The sequence below is a fragment of the Gobius niger genome, assembly GCF_951799975.1.
Source record: "Gobius niger genome assembly, chromosome: 17".
NCBI lineage: Eukaryota > Metazoa > Chordata > Actinopteri > Gobiiformes > Gobiidae > Gobius > Gobius niger.
Window position 1 is genome coordinate 11,002,683 of NC_136868.1, and position 22,063 is coordinate 11,024,745.

Below are 22,063 nucleotides of genomic sequence, written 5' to 3' on the forward strand. Positions count from 1 at the left end.
ATATTTTAATGTGCCCATGGCAAATGTTGTCTTCAGAACTTCGTCTCAACAATTTGTTTACAAAGTTTCAGTTTTGCTTGGTAAGTTTTTCATTAATTATTATATTAAAAGCAATAAGCAAATAAATACATAAAACAATCAAATCAAAAGATAATTTCACTGGCACATATATACATAAGTCATAACTAATATGATTTGGATTTGTCAGGTAAGATTTTTAGAGTTATTCATTTATTTATTTGTCCTATGATGCCAGTCCAGTTCATCCTCATGAGGTCAAGCGTGTGTCTCTCAGTCATTCGAAGCGTCAGAGGGAGGCATGTGTCAGGCCAATAAAAGGTGTTAGATAAGACAGTGATGAGACCATGGATTACTCTAATCCCATCCTCCTTTCAGTATCAAAGTCACCGGATCCCTGCTCAGTTTGAGCAAAATGGAGGTCACACCTCGAGCTGCAGCGCTGTTCCTCCTGCTTCTGTCTCAGGGTGAGTCCCAGGCTCATTGTAGAAGGCAGTAACAGGGGTGTAGTACGTGGTATGGGTACTGCTGGTGGCGCACAGATTTATAGTGCAAGTTTTAGTGCTATACTATAGTGCTGCTGGGTGTGGAATAAATTGAAAGTGCAGATCACTTGGTCCTGGCTGTGTTCTGGCTAAGACCTAGTTTAGTTCCTTGTGAAATGTTTTGTTATTTATCAGACTGTTGTGTTTTTTTCATACCACACTGATAAGTCTGATAGAAAAGAAAACATTCTGCAAGTGTTACACAAGAAGACAAAATTAATTATTGGTTATTGATTATTGGTTGGATCCTTATCTACAGCAATTAACCCTTTTTAGAGCTTTTTTCTAAAACACTTGATGACGATTATTTGAATTTCACTAATGACTTGTCTCATACTTTCTGCATGCAATAATGTCTGGCAGTCCTCGTCGCTGTTCATTCACAAGAGGTAGGACACAGTTACACATACGGTTCATGATTTGATTCAGACCTCTGATTTTTTTCAATTTGCCACATGTCTTCGATGACCAGGAGGAGTCAGAGAAGGTGGAGGAGGAGCAGCAGGAGGAGCAGCAGGAGGAGCAGCAGGAGGACCAGACGCTGTTGGACTCATGGCCGAGGAGCATGAGAGCGTGCACCTGCGACTGTGAATCTGCCCAGCCGACACCGAGCCCTGTCCCGTCCGTGGTTACCCCCCAGAGTCTACTATTCAGCTGCATGCCTGGTGAGACCCAAACCTTGCATTCATCAGCAAACCTGCAGTAGAGTTGAATTTGATGACTGTCTAGACGAAACAACTCGCGCCACTTTTATAGATGCATTTTCTCTTTTTGTGCAAAATTTTAATCGCAGCGAGTGGCGTGACTGATGCAGTGAGGAAATCAGATTACCTGTGTGAGATTAGAGTCTCAAAATAGGACTTCACCTGGTGATAACATGATACATCTGAAACTGGCCTGGTCACCTTTGCTCTCCCTCACGCAAACCTGCACCAATACAACATTTGTGCTATAATGAAATCAACCTCATTGTCAGCCTAGAACAATGGATCTTAAAATTGCCATGGACCCCAAAAACATGCAGGATACTGAGAATATTATGTTTACAATAGTCTGACCACTTGTCCATCTGGTTGTATTGCAGTGCACCTGTGACTAGAAAATATTCCTTGTTTAGAAATAAACAACTAGGCCTGACAATAGGCCTATTGCTACACCAAATTTAATTTAACTTCCTACGTATTTTGGGAATTAAAACCTTTTTAACAGGTGGACAAAAACATGAAATCAAGAATCAATGAAGTCAATGTAACTAAAGGAAAAAAAAAATAGCAACTTTAAACAGAACACGACTTGACAAAAATATGAAACATTCAAAACAGTATCTACTGTGTGTGGGATAGAGATTTGAGAATTTCCTGTTACATTAACCTCTTAACCCCCAACATAACTGTGCAATTTCTCCAGTTTTACAAAAGCTGTTGTTGCCATGTTGCATTTTTGTTTTGTTTTTTTTGTTATGTTTTTGTCACTTTTTATTACATTTTTGTTGCCTTTTTATACGTTTCTGTCACTTTTTTAAAAATGTTTTTGGCACATTTTGTTGCCTTTTTTGTTACGTTTTTGTTCTTTGCTATGTTGACACTTTTTTCAAGAAGCTTTTAGATTTGGACAAAGCCAAAGCGTGCTCGGTTCAGGTGGGGGTTAAGAGGTTTAACATCATGGTCATCAGGAAAACAACATTATACAGCACGTCATATTAATAAAGTAAAGTCAAAATCATGTCTCCAAAGAGATGCCTCCTCTTTCGCAGAGTGCCCCTATCACAGAGCTCTGGGCTTTGAGTCTGGATTTGTGACCTCAGACCAGATCAGCAGCTCTAACCAAGACCAGTACTCGGGCTGGTACTCCTCCTGGCTCCCCAGCAAGGCCCGCCTCAACAACCAGGGCTTTGGGTAAACCACTGCACCTCCCAGAACACTATTAGTTTATCTATAGTCAGTACGGCGAATGTTAAACGTCAAACAAACTTGTCAGAGATCATTTCTGCTTTAAATAATAACATTGCTATTGTTTAAAGTGCCGTGTTTCACTTCCTCAGATGTGCCTGGCTGTCAAAGTTCAATGACCAGAATCAGTGGGTTCAGATTGACCTGAAGGAGGTGTCCGTCGTGTCCGGGATACTGACTCAGGGCCGCTGTGACGCAGATGAGTGGGTCACCAAGTACAGCATCCAGTACCGCACTGTGGAAACCCTCAACTGGATCTACTACAAAGACCAGACAGGAAACAACAGAGTAAGAACACAGAACAATCACATACCTATAAATAACGGTTGGGTCTTACTGACTGAATCCTCACACATACAAATGTTTCTAGCTCATCTGCTGCCCTTTACTGTTGATCCCCTCCTAATGACGAGAAGATATTTACTTCACATTCACTTTAGATTGTACTGTGGCTGCTGCACCACAGAAACTCAGAGGAGCAGGTCCAGGCTTGTTTTACACTTGTCCAATGAAGAAAAAAAGCGACGTGTGAAAATGTCCCGGAAAAACGGCACACGCATTTTCAAGCTTTTTTTCCTCCAACAAAACCTCACTCATTGTTTTCTACCAAATAACAAGTCTATTAAAAATCTTGTTCCTGTTCCTAGATCCTGGGTGTAGGAATAGCAGGGAAAACACTATAACAAAACTGCCACACAATAATAACATGGTAAAGGATAGAAATGGCATGGTAATTGGGAACAATGCTTTTTGCAGTCCTGTTTCCCTATGATTACCACTATAACACAAGCCTTGTCTCCGCCTGGGTGGTTTAAAATCTTTACACTGGGCTTAAGTATAAGTCACAGATTTTTCTATAAATGAATTAGATGTCCTGTTTCCATTACCATGCTATTACGTATGCAGATGATGTCACAACATGGCAACAGAAGCCATGTTCATTAAAAGAAAAAAAAAAATATGCAAGTGCTTACCATCTATTAACATACTATAACTATGCCGGAAAGTATTTTTTTCATGATTTAAAACGTACATACATTGCTATAATTTGTATATTAATTGACTTTATATGTTTCTAATTACTAGGGGTGGGTGCATCACGATTCGATACAATACGCAATACATGGTTTACGATAATGATTATCTCACGATACGCCGATACTGCGATAGTCGATATATTGCACAAAAATAACATGCTACTTTTATCCTTTATTTTAACATACTATATATCATTCATCATTAAAAGTAATATATTTGTGTGAGTGTTTGGTCCAAGAACTTAAAATTGCAGTGCTGCTCTCTATTGGCAACTGAATTCTTGATCATTGTTGGGCTCTATTGACTGTGAAAACAGTGGAGCAGTGTTGCCTCATTAATATGCATGACATTGCTCATTAATATGCATGAGGTCATCAGAAGCACCGTTATCGAAATAAAAAGTATCCGTATCGTATCGTCCCTCAAAATATTGCGATATATCGGAAAATTGATATATTGTGACACTCCTAGTTTGAAACATGATGGACTGTAAAATCACTCCGTCCAGACCTGTGCGCTCTCCTCTCCCTCTCATCCCAGGTGTTCTATGGGAACTCAGACCGGACCTCCACCGTCCAGAACCTGCTGAGGCCTCCCATTGTGGCGCAGTACGTCCGGCTCCTTCCTCTGGGCTGGCACACCCGCATCGCGCTCCGGATGGAGCTGCTCATGTGCATGAACAAGTGCAACCCCTGAAGATCTCACTGCTTCCCTTCGAGAACCTTGTAAAGATGGACATAACTGCAAAAGAACATCATGTCACAGAGCTCTGGAAAGGCAAATGTTTGTAAGCTCTCAGTCGTCCATGGGTTGTTCCATTGTAGTAGTGGTTTTTGAAGTCGTCAATTATGTGGTGCAAAACAAACAACCCAGTCCAGAGGATGACTTTAAAAATCTCTAATGCTTGGAAAAGCAAATCAGCCATTTTGGCAACGTGTAATAGAAACACGCTGTGCACTCAGAATCTGTAATTGACTTAAAGTAGGACTATAAATGAATCAAAATGTAGCAATTACAAAAATTCTACATGTCCACAATACAACTATTCTATGACTACAACTGCAACTCTAGTCTGTTTTTTTCTTCTGACAAAAAAGGTCATCCCTCATGAGAGTCAAATGAACTGAGTTGGCTTTATTTAAGGTTCACTGTTACATGTAAACATAAATATCCTAACTGAGCATTTTATTGTGTTTTGATGTAAATGCTTTTGTCCCAAAGGAAAATAAGCAGAAAACACTGACTATGCTACTAATTTGTGTCTGTAATAAAGCACATACTTCATACTTGATTCATTGAAACATCTTCTGTTATAAACATTACCATTAACAGTAGTCACAGCAGTATTAATATAATACACAGTGCTCCTTCAGCAGAACCAGGATCCCAAATATAGAATAGCATTGTGTGTCCAAGTTCAAAGTAACCGTTACATCAAAAATGGTCCTCACTCCACAGACTTGTTTCCCAGTCGTTGCCACAACCAGGAGAAATGTACAAAGTCATATGGATATTGCTGCCCCACACAGGCTTCTCAAAGTGCAACATTAAAACAATTTAAGATCCACGTAAAAGTTCATTCATGGCACTTTATCTCAGTGTGATCAAATGTTCCTTCACACAAATTATCAAAAATGTCCGACAGACCGCTCAAAATGAAAATGAAGTGATACATCCGGAATGGCTTTTGTCTTCTTCTAACTGCTGTAAAAATTACCTTGTAACAACAACAGTAATAAAGACAAAAAATACTTAACATCCTTACAGCAGTTAAAATCAATATATTTGTAAATGTATCAAAACATTTCATTTGGAATCAGCACCAACCACGATCAAATCCACTTTAGATAAAGAAAGTTTAATTTGTGATACAAGCGTCGGATTTGGTAAGAATGCTTTCTGGGTCCTACTCTTTCGGAAAAGCCTCTTAGCTGTCAAAAAATTCACTATAGCTAATATAACATTTTCAAAGGTTGCTCTATTTATTTGTTTACCTTTTTGCCAAATGTCTATAAATAGATTACTTCTCTGCAGAGCCTTCTTCATGCACTATGATAAAAAAAAAGAAAAGAAAAGAAAAAAACATCTGAAGAAGGCTCTACTGAAACGTTACCTATTAAATAAATATGTTGGACATCGCATCAGCTACCTGAGTGTGCGAAGCAGCTTTTTTGAATTTTGAAGATTATATTCAACATGTGCACCTCAGATATAACTTTTGGTGTATGTTGCTTCTCTTTCTTAGTTGAAAAGGTAAAAACAAAAGATCCATGATGCTAATTATCAGCAAAAAATCATGATCTAATGTGTGGAGGTCAACTCTAGACAGAAGTAAATAAAAAAATATATATCAATATTAGGTGGTATGAATTCTTCAGGAAAATGACAACCATAATTAAGTTTTTGGGCTTTTCTGAAGCACTATTTATCATAAAGTGACGGATATGGCCAAAAGAATTGGCTTAAACGGCTAAACCAGTGGTTCCCAACCTTTTTTGGCTCGCGGACCCCATGAGTCGTTTTTAGAACCCCCTACCTCAAGAATTCTGCCAACATTTTCACAACGTGGTCATCAGCTAAACTCATATTATCCAGATTTTTTGTTGTTAGTAAAATACTCCCAAGATTTTGCTGAATAGCATAATTAAAATTAACATTCCCTTTTAATTAATTTTGAAATTTGTTTTTTTTAACAATCTGAAATAATTCCAAGTACCTCGTGTTCAGTGCTCAAGCACCCCCGTGATCCCCGTACCCCGGTTGGGAAACACTGGGCTAAACTATAGCCTTCCATTGGACACATACTATTGAGTTAAAGCAGTCCAACATAACACAGACTTTCTATTTATCCTTATAATTTCTCATATAGAATTCATGTTTTATGAATTGCATGATTTTTACTTGCACCAAAAGCACCTTATGTGCGGTTAATTCCAATGTATATAAAATTTAACACCTTACAAAATAATACTGTACATTATTAGTGCGACTAGAAGTGGTTTGCGCAATGCCACGTTATGTCCTACAGAGGGCGCTGTAGCTTAGGTTTACTCTCAGGTCATGGCACCAGAATATCTAAAATGGCTGCATTTCTAAATACCAGCCATAAATAGCCTAAAACACCTCTTGGTTACATTATAGAGTGTAACATTAATTGCACTACAGTGGTTTCTCTCACTCATGTTCAAAGGCAACAGCTATAACTCTGGGTGAGATGAACGTTTCCAACATTACTGACCTAAACAATGATAAAGTGTCTGCGTTAAATGCCTTAGGTTCCTATAGTAAAGACTACATAATAAATGTACCAGAGATCTATTCATAAGAAACATAAATACACTTAAAATCTACACTTATCCATTTATATATATATTTGATCTGCAATATATTTACTCTATAGTACAAATTATATTCAGAATTACATAAATAATGCTATAAAGTCTATCAAACATGGAAGCTTTAAAAAATTAAGACATAAACCAAGGCCTGTAGGAGACCTTCAGCAAGCAAAAGTGTTGAATTGTTTGGCATCAGTGCAGTGTGTGCGCGGCAGGTGTAGTGTTATGCAAGGAGCGAGTAGGAGCAACAAAGGGAGGCAGAGGAAAGTGGAGCAGAGCGATCCAGAGCTGAGATCACAGGGCCGTCTCCTTCAGGTCGTTCAAGTTTGGGATCCGGGAGCGCGAGGGCCGTCCGAAACCGTGCCCGTTCTGACCTGCCTTAATGCTCATCTGCTCGGGGTAAGGGTTGCCTTCTGGGCGCCCTAAAGCGGATGTGTGCCACCCGGACTCCAGCTGCGAGGGGTGCGGGTACTGGCGGGCCTTCAGCTGGGGCGTACTGACCCCGGAGTGGCCCCTGCCCTCCGCGAACCCGCCCTGAGACGAGCCGGGGGCGGGCATCGGAGGGTAGCGCATGTCGGACTGAGCCGTCTGATTGGATGATGAGGAGGATAGATGGAGGAGTTTCCGCAGAGACTTGAGCGGCTGACTCTGAAATGGACAAAAAAAACATTATGTTGAAGACTACTGTATGTTTTTTGCAAAATATATATAAAATATGATGTACAGTAGACTGATTTGTGTAAAATCAGTCAACACTGCACTGTTTCTGTGGGCGGCCTGAACACAGCTTTGTGTCTGTGTAGTAACTGATTTTCTCTTGACGTCTGCAGTCCTATGTAAACTAAAACTAGGGAAAGGGCGGCCACAGTTAAAGGTGGCAACTGCGGGAACTTCCAGAATAAGGTGAGCAGAGCCAAAGATCCTCCACGGACCCCAGTAAAGAAAATTCACTTGTTAAAGGAGAACTTAGTAACTAGTTTGCCTTAATACATCCTTTTGTTAGTCCCTCTGGGGTAATACAAGTGTAAATGGGATGATTGAGGGGTCTTTCATCTCCCCCTGGTGTCTCTGGCCAGAAAACGACAATTGCAACTTTCCTGCCTTTGGGTCGGAGCCACCAATACACACTAATTGGGATCACAAAGAAGAAGCTAACAGGCTAACGGGCAAATCTAACTGCAGGCTAGTGCCACTTTAGCAGTGTTTACAGCCAAGCTTGAGTGAAAAAAAATTATCTCCATTGTGTAATTGGATGTACAATATCCCTCCCTCCTTTGTCTTTTCTGTCAGCGTAGTATTTACTATCACAGACAATTAATGAGTACAAAAACACAACATGCTACGACACCTGCGGTGGCGCTTGTGGCCTCAAGGGGCAGCAGTTACATAGTTTTGCTTTAAATAAAAATGTTATTCCTTCCTTTTCTAAATTGTACATATAAGATACACATATCAGTGATTATGGCTAAATACTGATTATATTTAAAGAAATACAAATTGAGTTTCAATCCATTAATACTATCAAAGTAATAAGAAGTCAAACATGAAAATCTGTCAGATGCACTTAAAGCCATTAAAGCATAGCCTAAATGAGGACTACAGCTTGTATTTTACGTTGGTAAACATGGCAACGCATCTATTCAAGTATTGTGCTAATATAAAGGATTGAGTTTTGATGATTGAGTTATAATAATGTGTGGGTGGAATAGACGAAGAAGCAAGTGTAGCCCAAAGCACTTATAGAATAGAACCTATGAAAAGTAAGCAGCCCGGGTCTAAACTGAAGCAGTTTGCAGATATTTGATGGAGATTAATACTTACCACATGAATTATCCCATCAAACTAAGCAATAATTAGAATGACATAAGAAACTTGTCATAAAGCATTTCAAGTTGCACATCTGCATTTAAATTCACTGTGCGGTTTCATACCGGAGAGTGTGAATCGGACAGTTTCTCTGGAGGCCAGTCCTTGTCCCTGTCCCGCTCCTGGTCGCGCTCTCGGCTCTTGTCCCGGGATCTGTGGCGCCCGTGTCCCGACCTGGATGACTTCTGTAGGACATTATCCACCCCCTCGTTGGGCACCTGTCCCGGGATGAACACAGTCAGTCAGTATCTACATCCGCTCACCATAGTCCTGTACAAATCCAGGCTTTTTCTCAAGGACAACGTGAATGTGCTTAAAACGGTGTAAGATGCCTCATCGTTTTTAAGCACATCTGTGGGTGTGTTGTCCTCCTTGTGTGAAGCTACTGTTACAAGATACAACTGTGATGTGTAATCTTGCATCGTCATTATTAAGCAAGTATAATAATCCTGAAACATATTTGTCTCTGGGGAAAGGACTTTTGAGGCCAGTGAACTCTCTCGGAAGATTGTAACTTTGTTCTATTCTATGTACTATGTCTGTATTTCTCTTCTGTCAATTAGCCTCTTACCCCCCCCTTAACTGAGCACATTTTCTCCAGTTCGGCTTTACCCAAATCTAAAAGCTTCTCAACTGGAGAGCAACAGAGTAACGCCTCATTTGAAAGCCAAGGCCTACAAAATGGATCGCAAATTTGTTGTCACATTGTCGTTTTTGGCACATTAAACAAAACGCGACCAAACCGCTTCAAATTTTGTTTTCGTCTCTCTCTTTTTTTTTTTTTTTTTTAACTTTTTTGTCATGTTTTTTTTTTAAATTGAGTTGCTTTTTCTGGAGGAGGTGTGTGAGGATCGGGAAGTTTGGGCATCTCTGCTGAGACTGCTGCCCCCGCGACCCGGCCCCGGATAAAGCGGAAGAAAATGGATGGATGGATGGATGCTTTTTCATTGCTTTTTATGTCATGTTTTTTGTCACTGTTTTGTTGCGTTTTTCAAAAAGCTTTTAGATTTGGGTATAGGCAATCTGAGAAATGGTGCTCGGTTCTTTACCTGCCTTAGGACAACGAATGTAAGTTAGCTATTATGCTAGTTCTGGTACATTTACATTGAGGCTTTCTGCTGACGCGTTGATTAATGCGCACTGTCCTAATCAAAAAATAAATAAATAAAAAATTCAAGGTAAATGTTGCAATGTCAGGAGAATCTAAACTGTTGCATTACGTTGAAGTACAGACAAATATGCCTACTAAGCCAAACATGCTCCTAATGATCTGATGGAAACAAACAATTAACTTTTAGCTATTGGATATCAAAATGAAACATAGCTATTGGATATCAAAATGAAACATAGCTATTGGATATCAAAATGAAACATTTGGACGAGGATTAAACCTCATGTTTGGCAATCTGTAGTCAACACAAATAGTCAAAACAAAGCAGCAACATCTCCATGGAGACGAGCTGGTAATCTTATTTTAAGACTAGTCCAAACACACACAAAGTCAAGATTGGCGCTCTTATATCAAGCAATTTTAACCGATTATTTCATTTAAGATGGTCGTGGTGTGCAGTATAGCCAGCATCTGTCAAGCCAACCAGACTGTGTTTGTTTTTGCGATGGCACCAGCAGCAACCCCTCCTCACATCTGAACAAACCGTCATGTAAAAATAGAAACACAGAGGAAAGCAAGATTCCCAACACCTGTTTGCAAGCACCGCGATGCACTCAGCTAAGCATTTTAGATTATAGACTACTTTACATCTAACAAATCTAGTCAGTTGTTTTCCCCATGTATCCACTTCTTGTGCAGTAAAATTGTTGCTAAAAAAAGAAAAAAGAAAATAGAGATTCCAGAATAGGGATGTGGGATGTAGTAGTAACCAGAGAAAGTGAGAACCTCTCTCACTCCTCCTCAGATCATAATTAAAAGACATGCTGTTAGCAGCGTGGTACCAATCACAGACAACTAGGGCTGCACAGTATTAGCAATGCACTGTGGGTAACAAAGGACAACAAAGGGCAACTTTTGAAAGGCGCATTTTGACAATGTTTTGGATCAAATCAGTGTTAAACAAATCCAATTTGAACACTTTATACAGATACACCATAACGAAACTAAATAAATGTTTTGAGATGCACAAAGTAAATGACATGGAAGACAGAAGAGCAGCTTCAGCTTTCAATATGGATTACAGTATTAATTGCAATGTACTGTGCAGCCCTACAATCAAATAAAGCATAAATCCCCAACCAGATCCAAACATAACCCTAACCTAGATGTGCGTGTACTACCGTGGAATAGTCAGAATGTTTATGATGGATCTGGTTGGTTGAACAATGATTTACGAATAAGATGTTTCAACATATAAAAATGTAAAAACAAATATTCAAATGAGTACTATTGATGCATGCAAATCAAGTGAAGTTATGACATAAAGAAGAGGGTAAGGTGTTTAACAAGTACCATGGGAGAGGACACTACAGGGAGCACTCTCACAGACGAACTACGCTTTATGTGATTCTTTGGGCTAAACAAGGGGAAAAGACTTTTCTTGAGGACAGGAGGTCTTCGATCGGGCACCTCAATCTGGAATACAGAGGCACAACACTGATGGGACAGGGAAATATGTGGGCCACAACTGCAATAACAGGGAGAAATGGTCAATCAGAAGACAAGCAGCGCAGAGGAAAAACACTCCAGAGAGAAGATGTGGACACCAAGAAACAGGCACAAAATACAACAATCAGGCATAACTTTAAGACCACTCCTATTGTTCAATATTGGCATTCACTTCTCAAGCTACAGCAGTTTATTAAGTTACATTTACTTTTGTATAGCCCAATGTCACACTTCAGACCCGAAACACCCCTCAAGTGCAGCAGTTTTGGAGACACCATGACCTAGTTCAGTCCATTATTTGGTCCAGGATAAGAAGCTTGCTTGAAACCCATGAAATTTCCCCTACTGACATATACCATGATGGATGATGGTGGCCTGGATAAAACAAACTTTACGGCTTCTATTCAAAGGCAGTAGAGGTTGTCTGGGGGGGTCTGCTCGGAGCCAATCGTGACCCATCATGGTTTAAATCGTTCCAATCACAGATGCAAATTTTAAACACCCCAATGCGAAAGACTTAAGTGTATCATTCGGAATGAGCTACATAACTTTTCAGCTGTAATTAAAATAGTTTAGTAGTTCGCCAGTTGATTTGGCATAAGAGGGCGATTTGCAGTGCGATATTATTAATTAAATTGAATGTTTTCACCATAGACATAATAACTAATAGACTCCATCTCCTCACTCCGCCCCGTTTACCGTAATGACCAAGTTCGAAAGGGAAATCATGGCGGATTTACAGACTCCTTCTACCCTGTTCTGATGGATCATGTTCCTAAAAAGGGCATAAGGGGCGGGATCTTCACTGTAGACGTCCTCGTGGGGCGCGTAGTTCGGTCGTAGCCACGCCTGTCAACCAAAGTTCGGCCCTCATCAGTATACAAGATTTCTAAAATGTACCTTACGAAAACCACTCTGGTTTCTTTAAGTGTTTCTAGTTAAAAAAAAAATTAGAAACCAGGCTTAACAGTTGCTGAAAACGTGTAGAAAGTGCAATGCTTTCTAATGGAAAACTAGATTGTTTTGCCACCCATATATGGAGGTACTGCAGCAACGTCAGCCCCTAGCATCGCGGTCATAAAGCAGTGCAACCAGCGGCCATTGGTTTTCACACACACGAAGCCACCATGTTGGACGAACAGTGCGTTTCTCTGATTGGTTCATTCGTGTGCCAATCACGCCCTTCCGAAGTCGCAGAGATAACGGCGACTACCAGACTACACAACTTTGTAAACAATTGGAAAAGCAGTAGTAGTCTAGCTTGCCAAGCTAGTATTGTTGATTTGTCAGTGGTCATAAAGTTTTGCCTGATAGAAATGGTATGTCCAGAAAGAGCGATGTCATCAACAGTGTTTACAATAACTCACCAACTGTGACTTTTTCTTTTTCTTCTTTATTGCTCTAAAGAAACCCTGCTTCTCCTTTTCTTTGGATGGCTCTGTTGGATTTAAAACTACAGTGTCCGGACCATTCCTTTGACAAAGAAGGAAAAAAACAAAAACTAAATCACTTTTTTTTTTACAGATATGCTATCACCTTTTCATGCATAAGCCTTATCAATTACCAATGCTAAAACTTACAATAATACATACAGTGGAAAACAGATTATAGTAAATCAGTCCTCAGGTTCTGTGCCATAAAACTCCATACAATATCCAATACTGTATCTTCTGGCCACAACATTAATGAAACGAATAACAGCTCCAGTTATGTTAATTACGAAGGAACAACAGATTATACTTTCTTGAGAGTGAGTTTAGCAGAATATGAGCTCTTACACAACATTAAACCCTGTGTGTGTCTGATGGCCATGGAGGAGAGTGTGATCATGTTACTCAGATAATTACCACGGGTCGAAGTTGGGCTGACGTTTTGAGTGGTTTGTCAAACCACCGCTGTCCCCCGCCCTCTGCCCCCTGCCGTCATGGAACGAGTTGTCTGGGCGCGGAGAGGGGACTGAACACACAGCAGAACAAAAATCATCATTAACCCTTGACATTTCAGTGGATATTTCTGTCTGTATTATAAATTGTTAGTGACTACTGTGGTGAGAAAATAAAAGGGTTTTGGCAGTATCTCTGTTTTATTACAAAGATATCTCCATTCTTTTAGTTTATGTTTGTTATCTATCATTGGGCATTTATAAGATACGATCTATAAGCTAGAACAACAGCTTTATTTGTCCCATAACGGGGAAATTACTTTGTTGCAACTGTATGGAAACTCATTTGTAACAGCTGCAAATGGGTGGACTTTAATAGTGCCTTGGATATCTTACAATCTAGTGTTATATACCACCTTTAGGCATAACATTGTCACTTTACCTTATTGATTTCAATTGTTTATTGTCTTGCCAATTAAAGGCAATTCGGGGAAGTAGCTAAAAGTCCAGTAATGCAGGCGGGCACAATGTTTTACCTGATCAATAAGAGTTCTAGTATTAGCCGTGTTTCATAAAGACATCTGCTGAGATAATAGGGTTACTGATACTCATTTTAATATTTATTGTTTATATATATATATATATATTTATATGTAATAAAATGTCACTTACATTTGAAGAAACAAAAAGGATCATTTGCCAAACCAATTTATTCTGCAGCTTATTTTTAAACTAAAGTGGAGAAAAGTATAATATGGGGGCCGTCATAGTCTCCGTTACTAATGTGTGTTTGTCGATGGTACATAGTGAGTCATGTATCAAGACAGGTGCTGAATAGCAAGTGCAAGCTGGAAAATAGTGTATGGCTATTTTTGGGCATGTTGCAACTAATTTACTATTTGAAACTGTATGTATTACAGGAATAGGATATCTTATATGTAAATTAGAGAATGATGTGTGAGCTGAAAATGTGTAAATAACTGCTGCTTGCACGTGCTACTTGTTTTGCACATGACTCTCAATAGCTGGCTGAACCCACCTCTGTAGAAGCTGCCCACCCTCCGGGGCATAGACTCGCTGTAGATATTCCGGTTCTCTTTACTGGAGCTGCCATCCTCTCCCTGCGGCTCGTGATACAGGCCGACCTAAGTCATCACACGTGAGGGTCACATGAAAACCGTGGAGGCCAAACACTTTGCATTGGAGCTACGTATTTCATTTTGCACGCCCAAGAAAATTATTGATTTACCAACTGTGGTTGCTAAAAATTGCAGCCAATGCTGTTATTTTCTCCAGTGACTGTGCTATCTTAATAGTCACATGAGAGGGAAGCAAAGCATACAGAGAAAATGAGGAGGCATTAGATGCAGAGAGGAGAGAGAGAGCAGGGCATGACAGTAGCAGAATCCACCCACACCGCACTTGCAGAGACTGGGTGTGGGTGGGGAGAGGTGGGAGCAGGCACAATGTCGGACCTCGTTTTTTTGCCGCTGTGAGTGAAAAGATGTGGTGTTGTCCCTTGTTGAGTCTCTTATGGGGGGTCTGCTGTGGCTGACCTCAGTGGGAGCCTGTTCGCTCTGTTAATGGAGACATGATGAAGCATGAAGTGAGCTCAGCACTGCAGCACAAGCAAAAGCACAAGGTAAAGTCATCCTGCATTTGCGGACACAGTACAGTAAAAATAAACATAACATGTTCTGGCAAGAAAATCCACTTTAACAAGCAGTGTTCGGCACTTGGCTAGAGGTCGGTAGAATAATAGTAATAATTACAGACATGTAGGAGGGGCACAAAAACACAACAAACTTTAAAAATATTCCTATTTCTAAGCATTTTTAAACCAGTGCATGGTATACGGCTGTACAATAAGAGAATAAACTGATGGTTTTGATGATTGTCTCATGTGTATAAAATAATCATATAAAATCATATAAAATCATAAACAATATGTTATATGTCAGGACTAAAATACAGCAAAAATAGAAACCAAGTTTGAAAAATTATGACTACTATAACTAACTACAACTGTGTCCACTAATATTGTAATAACAATAATTTGTGCAGCCTCCAAAGTAATTTGAACATTTGTAGAGTGGCAAAAGGGCACTATGGTAAGACAACATTTCTATTCATCAATCTATTCATCATTAATCATTCAAACTTTCTCCTACTCTTCTGAGCATGATGCTGCTATTGGGGAACATCTGGGGAACATCTTAAAGCACTCATTAAAAAGCTCTGTGTCCTTGCTCTAGCCAACCCGCACAGGTATAGGCTTCTATGATTAATTCCCATGGGATTTCCCACAGAGGAGAGAGTGGAGTGGGACTGACCCTGCTCATGTCGTCTTCTCTGGACGATCCGGCGTGACGAGGCAGTGTTCGGTGCTGCAGTTGTGGGGACAGGAGCTGGAGGCTGCTGGCTCGGGTCGGGATGCCCTGGCCCACGGAGAGCCCCTCCTCGTGGGTCCTCTGGTGGTCCCGGCGCACGTACATGGAGTGTCTATGGGGCCGCTGCTGGGAGGAGAACGGGCTGGTGTACCCCTGACCGTACAGAGGTTCGTGTGGGGCGGAGAGAGAGTGGCCGTGACCCCTGTCCTCCGCCGGTTCGTCCCCGTCCTCCGAGCTTTTATGACGTGTGGAGGAGCGTCGGTAAGAGGAGTCCAGCGTGTTGCTCTCTCTCTCGCGCATGCTGCCTCTGCTGATTGGCCCGAGCCGGTCCACTCTGCGGGACGCGGCGGGGCTGCTCGGGGCGGCGCTCAGGTCAAGGCAACTGGAGGGGAAGTATCGAGAGGTGGGTTCGTCCGCGTAAAGGTGCACGTCGTTCAAATTCCCCACGGACTTAGCGTCGCTGAGGTTGCCGTAGCTTTTGGATAAGTTCAGATAGGCAAACTTATTGGCAGAGGAAGCCGAGCCGTGCGTGTCCACATAGTGCCGGTTATGTTTGTCTCCTGACTGAAGCGTGTTGGTCTTCCCCTCCACAAACGAATGGCGCGTCTGGGAGCGGAAGTTGGACTTGAGGTATCCTTCTGAGCTGATGTTGATGTCAAAGTCTGCCGTGCTTTGGCCCTCGCTGGAGCTGAGCAGGTGCGGCAGGTTGCTGCTGGCCAAATCCATGTTGCAAGAGGTGGAGTGGTTGAAGAGGGAGGGCTGGTAGTTTTTGGGGTGCAGAGTGGGGCTGAGGTTGAGGGCCGCGGGCATGTTGCCGTTCAGGAAGCAGTCGTTGTTCGGTTGGACGTCTTCGTGGCGCGGCAGGCTGGAGCACTCCCGGCTGCTGGAGCGATGACCTCCCGAGCTCTTCCCCCCCTGACTCCTGAGCAATAATGAGAAAAGTGGATGTCATTAAGAGATTAATTGATTTTTGCTGGGGGAGTTTCTGTGTGGAGTTTCCATGTGCCTCAAAGCTTCTACACAGCATGTTCTGAAAGGTGAATATTCCTTGTTGCTATCACAGCGTTGCTATGTTTGTAGACTTATCTTGTTCTCCTATTGTCTGCAACTCCAGACTTTTTACCATGTAATTTGTGATTTGTGATTGGACACCCCTGTATCTGGGTGAATTTGCCTCCAGAACAATTTTCCCCATCAAGCCAATATATACACAGTGGGCTGTGTATACACAGTGGCTTGTGTCTCTGACCACAAGCTTAGCTCAACTTTGAAGGAGAAGGGTCCTTCGTTGCACACATGCGCCCACTGCTCAAGACATGTTGCCCCAGTGGCATTGAAGGATGAACCACATCCAAAGGACAATATTCCCCTACAGCCATGGCCGTATCTACCATTGAGGTCACCGAGGTCCGGACCTCGGTAAAAATTTTAGCTTTTTTTTTTTTTTTTCACATTGAATCCTGCGCAAATGAATGTTGTAAACACGCGCTTCTACAGGCGGAAGAGCCTCTAGTTCAGACGTGGATGAGCTTGTTCTGAACCTAAATGTGTCCACTCTAAAACCGGACCTCATGAGCCGCTTTGGACCCGAGTGCGTAAAACTCCGCGGAGGCGCGGCTGTGCGTCAGCCTCACTACAACAGCAGCGCATGAACCGCGCCAAAGTTTGATTGAGATGCAATTTCTATGCTCTGTCATAAAGAGAGAGGAGCCAGAGCGCGCGCCGTCACGGTGACCTCGATTTACAACAGGAGTTTTCCTCATTCTGATCTGAGGAGCGAGAGGAGAAGGAGAAGCGTCTGTGCCTCATCATCGCTTCCTCTGCTGCTCACTTTGTTTCTGTCTCATGCAAAGAATGTCCTGTGTATAAATGATCTTCGCTTTAATGAGAGCTTAAACCAGCGCATTCACCTTTGTAGCGACCAGTGGTTTGACAGTGAGGGCGACGCAGAGGGGGCGGGGCCAGAGCGCAGTGTCCAAACCAGAGTCTGATGTTCAGAATGAGCCAAAGCAAAACACTCAGCTTTACCCGTTCACACCCACAGCCTCGTTTTCACAACAATTTTCATTTAATAATATAATAAAGACATTCTTATTGCCTCTCACTCAGGCGAGTAAAACTGTTTGTAAAACCTGCTTCACAGTAATAATGGATGAAATAGATGTTAAATAGATATTTTATTTTGTTATATTCATCATGTCAAAGTAGGGGGTTCGTGACTTGTCACCTAACACTTCATGGGGTGCACGGCTGCACCCACTGCCCATGGGTCGACTGATGGAAGTGAGGCCAGTCTGCACCATCTGCATGTCCGACCACCATCCACTCACTCACCACATTCACTCAGGCCTCCTGGTCCCAAACGGTGCAACAAAAAGCAATTTTTGAAAATGGCTCAAGGATGAGACAAAAGTGTTTTTGATCACTTAAAATACAGGAAATTATATCTGAATCTTAAAAAAATTCCTGGGGGAGGACCCCCAGACCCCCCGATTTAAAGAATTATCCGGACCTCACTGTTTTTTAAATCCTGGCTACGGCCCTGCCTACAGCTACAGTTCTATTTCTTGTCCTGACTCATGAGGTTTATGAATACAGATTTATGAAACAGAACATAAAGTGAGATAAGAGGATACAAGGGATTGGGGGACTTGGATGTTAGAGATGTGCTTCGGGGGGAAAAAAAACAGAAAATGAAAAGTGAGCTTGTTTCTGTTTATGACCTACTTTTATGAGTCATCTATGGTACATAAATCACTATTAGTTCCCTATTATCGAAGCCAAAACCACTGAAATCACACGCCATGTCACTATAGCAACATTTTACCGCAGAAATGAACACCGAGAAATTCGTTTAGACAGACAAATATCACAGCTGTCACGGATGATGAGCTCAGAAAGCGGTGCAAAAATGGAAAACTACCGGGGAGGGGACTGATTCAGAGCTGCTGCGATGAATGCATTTGACCAAGTAGTTATCTGTGAATTAGCACTGTCAGTGTGCACAGGCAACGGTTCACTGCTGCGTTCTCTTCTTTGATATCTGAGTTCACGGGAGGACAAGGTTGGAGACCCTGTATTGACCAGGGATTATAGTTTTTGTTGGGTGTGGCACAGACCTGCTCGGGGTGGTGTTGTCTCCGTGGTGTGGTTTCCTCTTGGACGAGCGCACAGGTGTGGGGGTGGGCGGTCCGGGACGGTCCACGTGACGCGCGGCCTGAAAGGCGTGGTGGTTCAGGCTTTGCTCCGTCAGAAACCGCTCGGTGGGATTCAGCAGGAGCAGGTTCTGAGAGACAAAGACACACAAGAGAAGGTGGGCTTTGATTTGCATAAGAGATTTTAATTTTGAAATACATGATAGAGGAGTGCATTTTCTCCAGTTCAGCTTTACCCAAATCTAAAAACTTCTTACAGCCTTTAGGCCAGTATAACGCCTGATTTGAAAGCTAACAACAAACTGATCTAAGATGGTTCCTCGCGTTTCCATGCGTCGTGTAGATTTGGGAAATGCCTGGATAATAAAATACATTAAACTTACTTGTGTAGGTGGGTTTTAAGAGTTAAAGGAACAGGCCACCATTTCTTCACATGTTCTTACCTGAGCTTAGACGAGTTGATGCGTACCTGTCTGGTCTTTGTGCGTGCGCTCAGTCACAATAAGATGTTGGTAGCATTTGGCCTCTCCCAATGTATTCCTATAGCTCCAAAAGGGGGTGAAGTTGGAAGCTACCACGCTCTTCCACGGGCACGCACAAAGTCCAGACAGATACGTATCAACTCGTCTAAGCTCAGGCAAGAACATATCTCAGTATGGAAAAACGGTGGCCTGTTCCTTTAAAAGCAATCTATTTTGTTTATTTGTACTTGCATCCATAAGATGATTAAAGGGGGGGTATTATGCAAAATCGACTTTTTCAAGCTTTACATCATGTTATTAAGTCATTCCCTCATTAAAAACATGCCTGAAGTGTTGCCTTAGCACATTCACGTATTTTCGAGTAATCTGTAAAAACTCCGATGGCAGCCATTTTAGGGATAAAACGCCTGATTCCTTCAGGAAACGCCTCCGACCTCCAGGATACGCCTCCGACCTTTCGTCACCAGCCGAGTAACCAACCACTGCTCCTCAGCAGAACCCCCTCCCCGCAGTGTCCAGCCCTAAGATGTAAACAGAGTCATCATGGAGGATTAGCCTCATGTGTTGTGAACCGGAGCCACCGCAGACTTTTACAAAGACACACATCAGTGTTTCTGTTACCGAAACACCCAGGATTAAAACCGGTGACAAGAACGCTTATTTCAGTGTCTGGTTCTGCGCTGGGCCTTGATGATGCACAGAGCCTCCGGAGAAAGCTAATGCTAAGCTAAACCTCGAGTCATCACGTGAAAACGAGAAATATGCACACATAAAGTCAATAAAACCACCACACACACAAAGAACCGTTTAACAATGATCACACACGGAGCCAGGCTTGTTGATTTGGAAGTTTATTGCTCACATTTCATCTACAATGGATCATAGCCGAGTGGCTTTCTCCCGGAGCTAACAAGCTAGCCGCGACAAGCTAACGGGAAAATTCACTGAATACAAGCAGCATATTATGCATTGAAAACGTCACTAAAACAGGCAACTGCTTGAAGCAGCCTTTATGATGATCACACACGGAGCCTGGATTGTTGATTTCGTAGTTTATTGCTCACATTTCATCTACAGTGAGTCGTAGCCGAGTGGTTTTCTCCCGGAGCTAAGGCACTATTAGCCACGACAAGCTAACAACCTTCACCTTCACAACATTCATTGAAAACAGGCAGCATATTATGCACAAATAACGTAAATAAAGCAGGCAACTACTTGAAGCAGCCTTTACGATGATCACACAATGAGCCTGGCTTTACACATTTGTGGTTTATTGCAGACTTTTCATCAACAATGAGCTGTAGTCGATTATAACAAGCCAACGGGTAAACTCGAAAAACCATTGTCCACCTGCACAGATAATGTCCGTCTTTTGAATCGTATGGGCTCCTGCAGATCCTGGTGTCGTCCATGGGGGTATAGTTAGAGATCCATAGGGCATGGCAGATGCAAAGAGATAGCCTCCAAACAGCAGTTATTTTTCAGGCAAGAGCCCCTTCCAAGCGTCCGGTGTGGAAGGTTTGTCTCCAAATAATATCCTGTGTGGCCATTGTTCACAAAGTGATAAACAGTAGCTCCTTTCCAACAATAAAAATTAAAATGCACCGATCGTAGTTTCAATACAGTTGAGACAACGAGCGCAGTGTTGTGATGCCACAGACAGCGTGTGGAGGGGGCGTGTCGGAAAGGGTCAGAGGTTCTTAAAGAGACAGAGGCCTATTTCAAGTCTTTCGCTACCGCCATTTTGAAAGAGCAATTTTATACAAGGCAGTTATTGTAATTTACTGCATTTACAGACCAACAGAAGGTTTTGTCATCATTGTAGTGTGCCATAGACTGGTGCTATGTGGCTGAAAAAAGCATAATACCCCCTCTTTATCAAAACTGGTCATGTTATACCTCGTTTAAAGCATATGTCGCCCTGAATACAGGCAATACATTCATTATTCAGCCTGAAAAACCCCAATGCGTGAAGCCAATATTATGTGGGCCATATTGTTTGTGTGCAATGTAACAACTGACAGTTAAATCAGCTTCAAAAATTAAACCTAAAACAAAGTTCAGGCACAGATTCACATGTTTATATTGGTTCTAAACATATACAACACTGTCAAACTTCTTTTAAACTTCTTGTCAAAAATCTTTTATTAACTATCTAATACACTAAATATTATTTCGTATCTTCTGCCAGTCCAATTTTTCCTCGTTATACTTTCCTACTTTTACTTGAGTGAATAAGCACCTTTTACTTCCACTATAGTCTGCCCACCCCGGTCTCAGTTCTTACAGCTCTCGAAAACCCAACAGTTGTGTCTAATGAGTCAACGGCGCCATTATCATAAAAGTCAGCCTGCTCCACGCCGCTGTGTCACCGAACAGGCCGCACAAAGTGTGAAATGTAATCGTGACAAATTAGTAAATTAATTAAATAAATCCTGACACCTGTTTCTATGTACTTTTTACTGCAGATAAAAGAAAAAGAAATTTAGACCTGCACAGTATTAGACGTAGGCGTGATGCAACTTATGATAGAGATCTTAAAGGGACTATATAGAGTTTAAAAATGTTAATATTATGTATTTTCCTCCTCCCACATGTTCCAGTCATGTCCTAATGTAGAATGAGCCCAGACCTATTCACTACAACTGCCTCTCAAATCCTGCACTGTCGCTTAAAAAAGTGTTAATTCGGTCCGGAGTGCCGTCATGCACAAGCTTAATATAGAGACTGCAATTACGCATAAGACCTGAGGTGGCAGTAGTGAGTATAAAAATGACAAC

The 22,063-nt window shown here is 41.8% G+C and overlaps 2 protein-coding genes across 7 annotated transcripts in view; one reads left to right on the plus strand and one right to left on the minus strand.

The window, feature by feature from the left end:
- Window positions 1-433: 433 nt before the first annotated feature.
- On the plus strand, window positions 434-4,587 carry LOC306977365 (retinoschisin-like; the record flags this gene model as incomplete). Its single annotated transcript, XM_079575666.1, has 6 exons — window positions 434-485; window positions 927-952; window positions 1,036-1,228; window positions 2,317-2,458; window positions 2,605-2,800; window positions 4,091-4,587. 6 exons carry the CDS (start codon window positions 434-436, stop codon window positions 4,244-4,246), a joined length of 765 nt encoding a protein of 254 aa, XP_079431792.1. The 3' UTR covers window positions 4,247-4,587.
- A 1,657-nt stretch (window positions 4,588-6,244) lies between these two features.
- Window positions 6,245-22,063, minus strand: part of LOC306976799 (cyclin-dependent kinase-like 5) — a 53,572-nt gene continuing 37,753 nt past the window's right edge. Inside the window, exons 11-20 of one of the 6 annotated variants that reach the window (XM_079574875.1) lie at window positions 18,766-18,932; window positions 15,590-16,568; window positions 14,732-14,833; window positions 14,296-14,401; window positions 13,222-13,330; window positions 12,742-12,847; window positions 11,219-11,341; window positions 8,820-8,972; window positions 8,710-8,730; window positions 6,245-7,536 (exon numbers count right to left, since the gene is read on the minus strand). In XM_079574875.1, the coding sequence (XP_079431001.1) occupies window positions 7,183-7,536; window positions 8,710-8,730; window positions 8,820-8,972; window positions 11,219-11,341; window positions 12,742-12,847; window positions 13,222-13,330; window positions 14,296-14,401; window positions 14,732-14,833; window positions 15,590-16,568; window positions 18,766-18,932 (2,220 nt within the window). In that variant the 3' untranslated portion in view covers window positions 6,245-7,182. The remainder of the gene's footprint in view (window positions 7,537-8,709; window positions 8,731-8,819; window positions 8,973-11,218; window positions 11,342-12,741; window positions 12,848-13,221; window positions 13,331-14,295; window positions 14,402-14,731; window positions 14,834-15,589; window positions 16,569-18,765; window positions 18,933-22,063) is intronic. The other 5 variants (XM_079574877.1, XM_079574878.1, XM_079574876.1 and 2 more) reach the window with 5 other exon arrangements.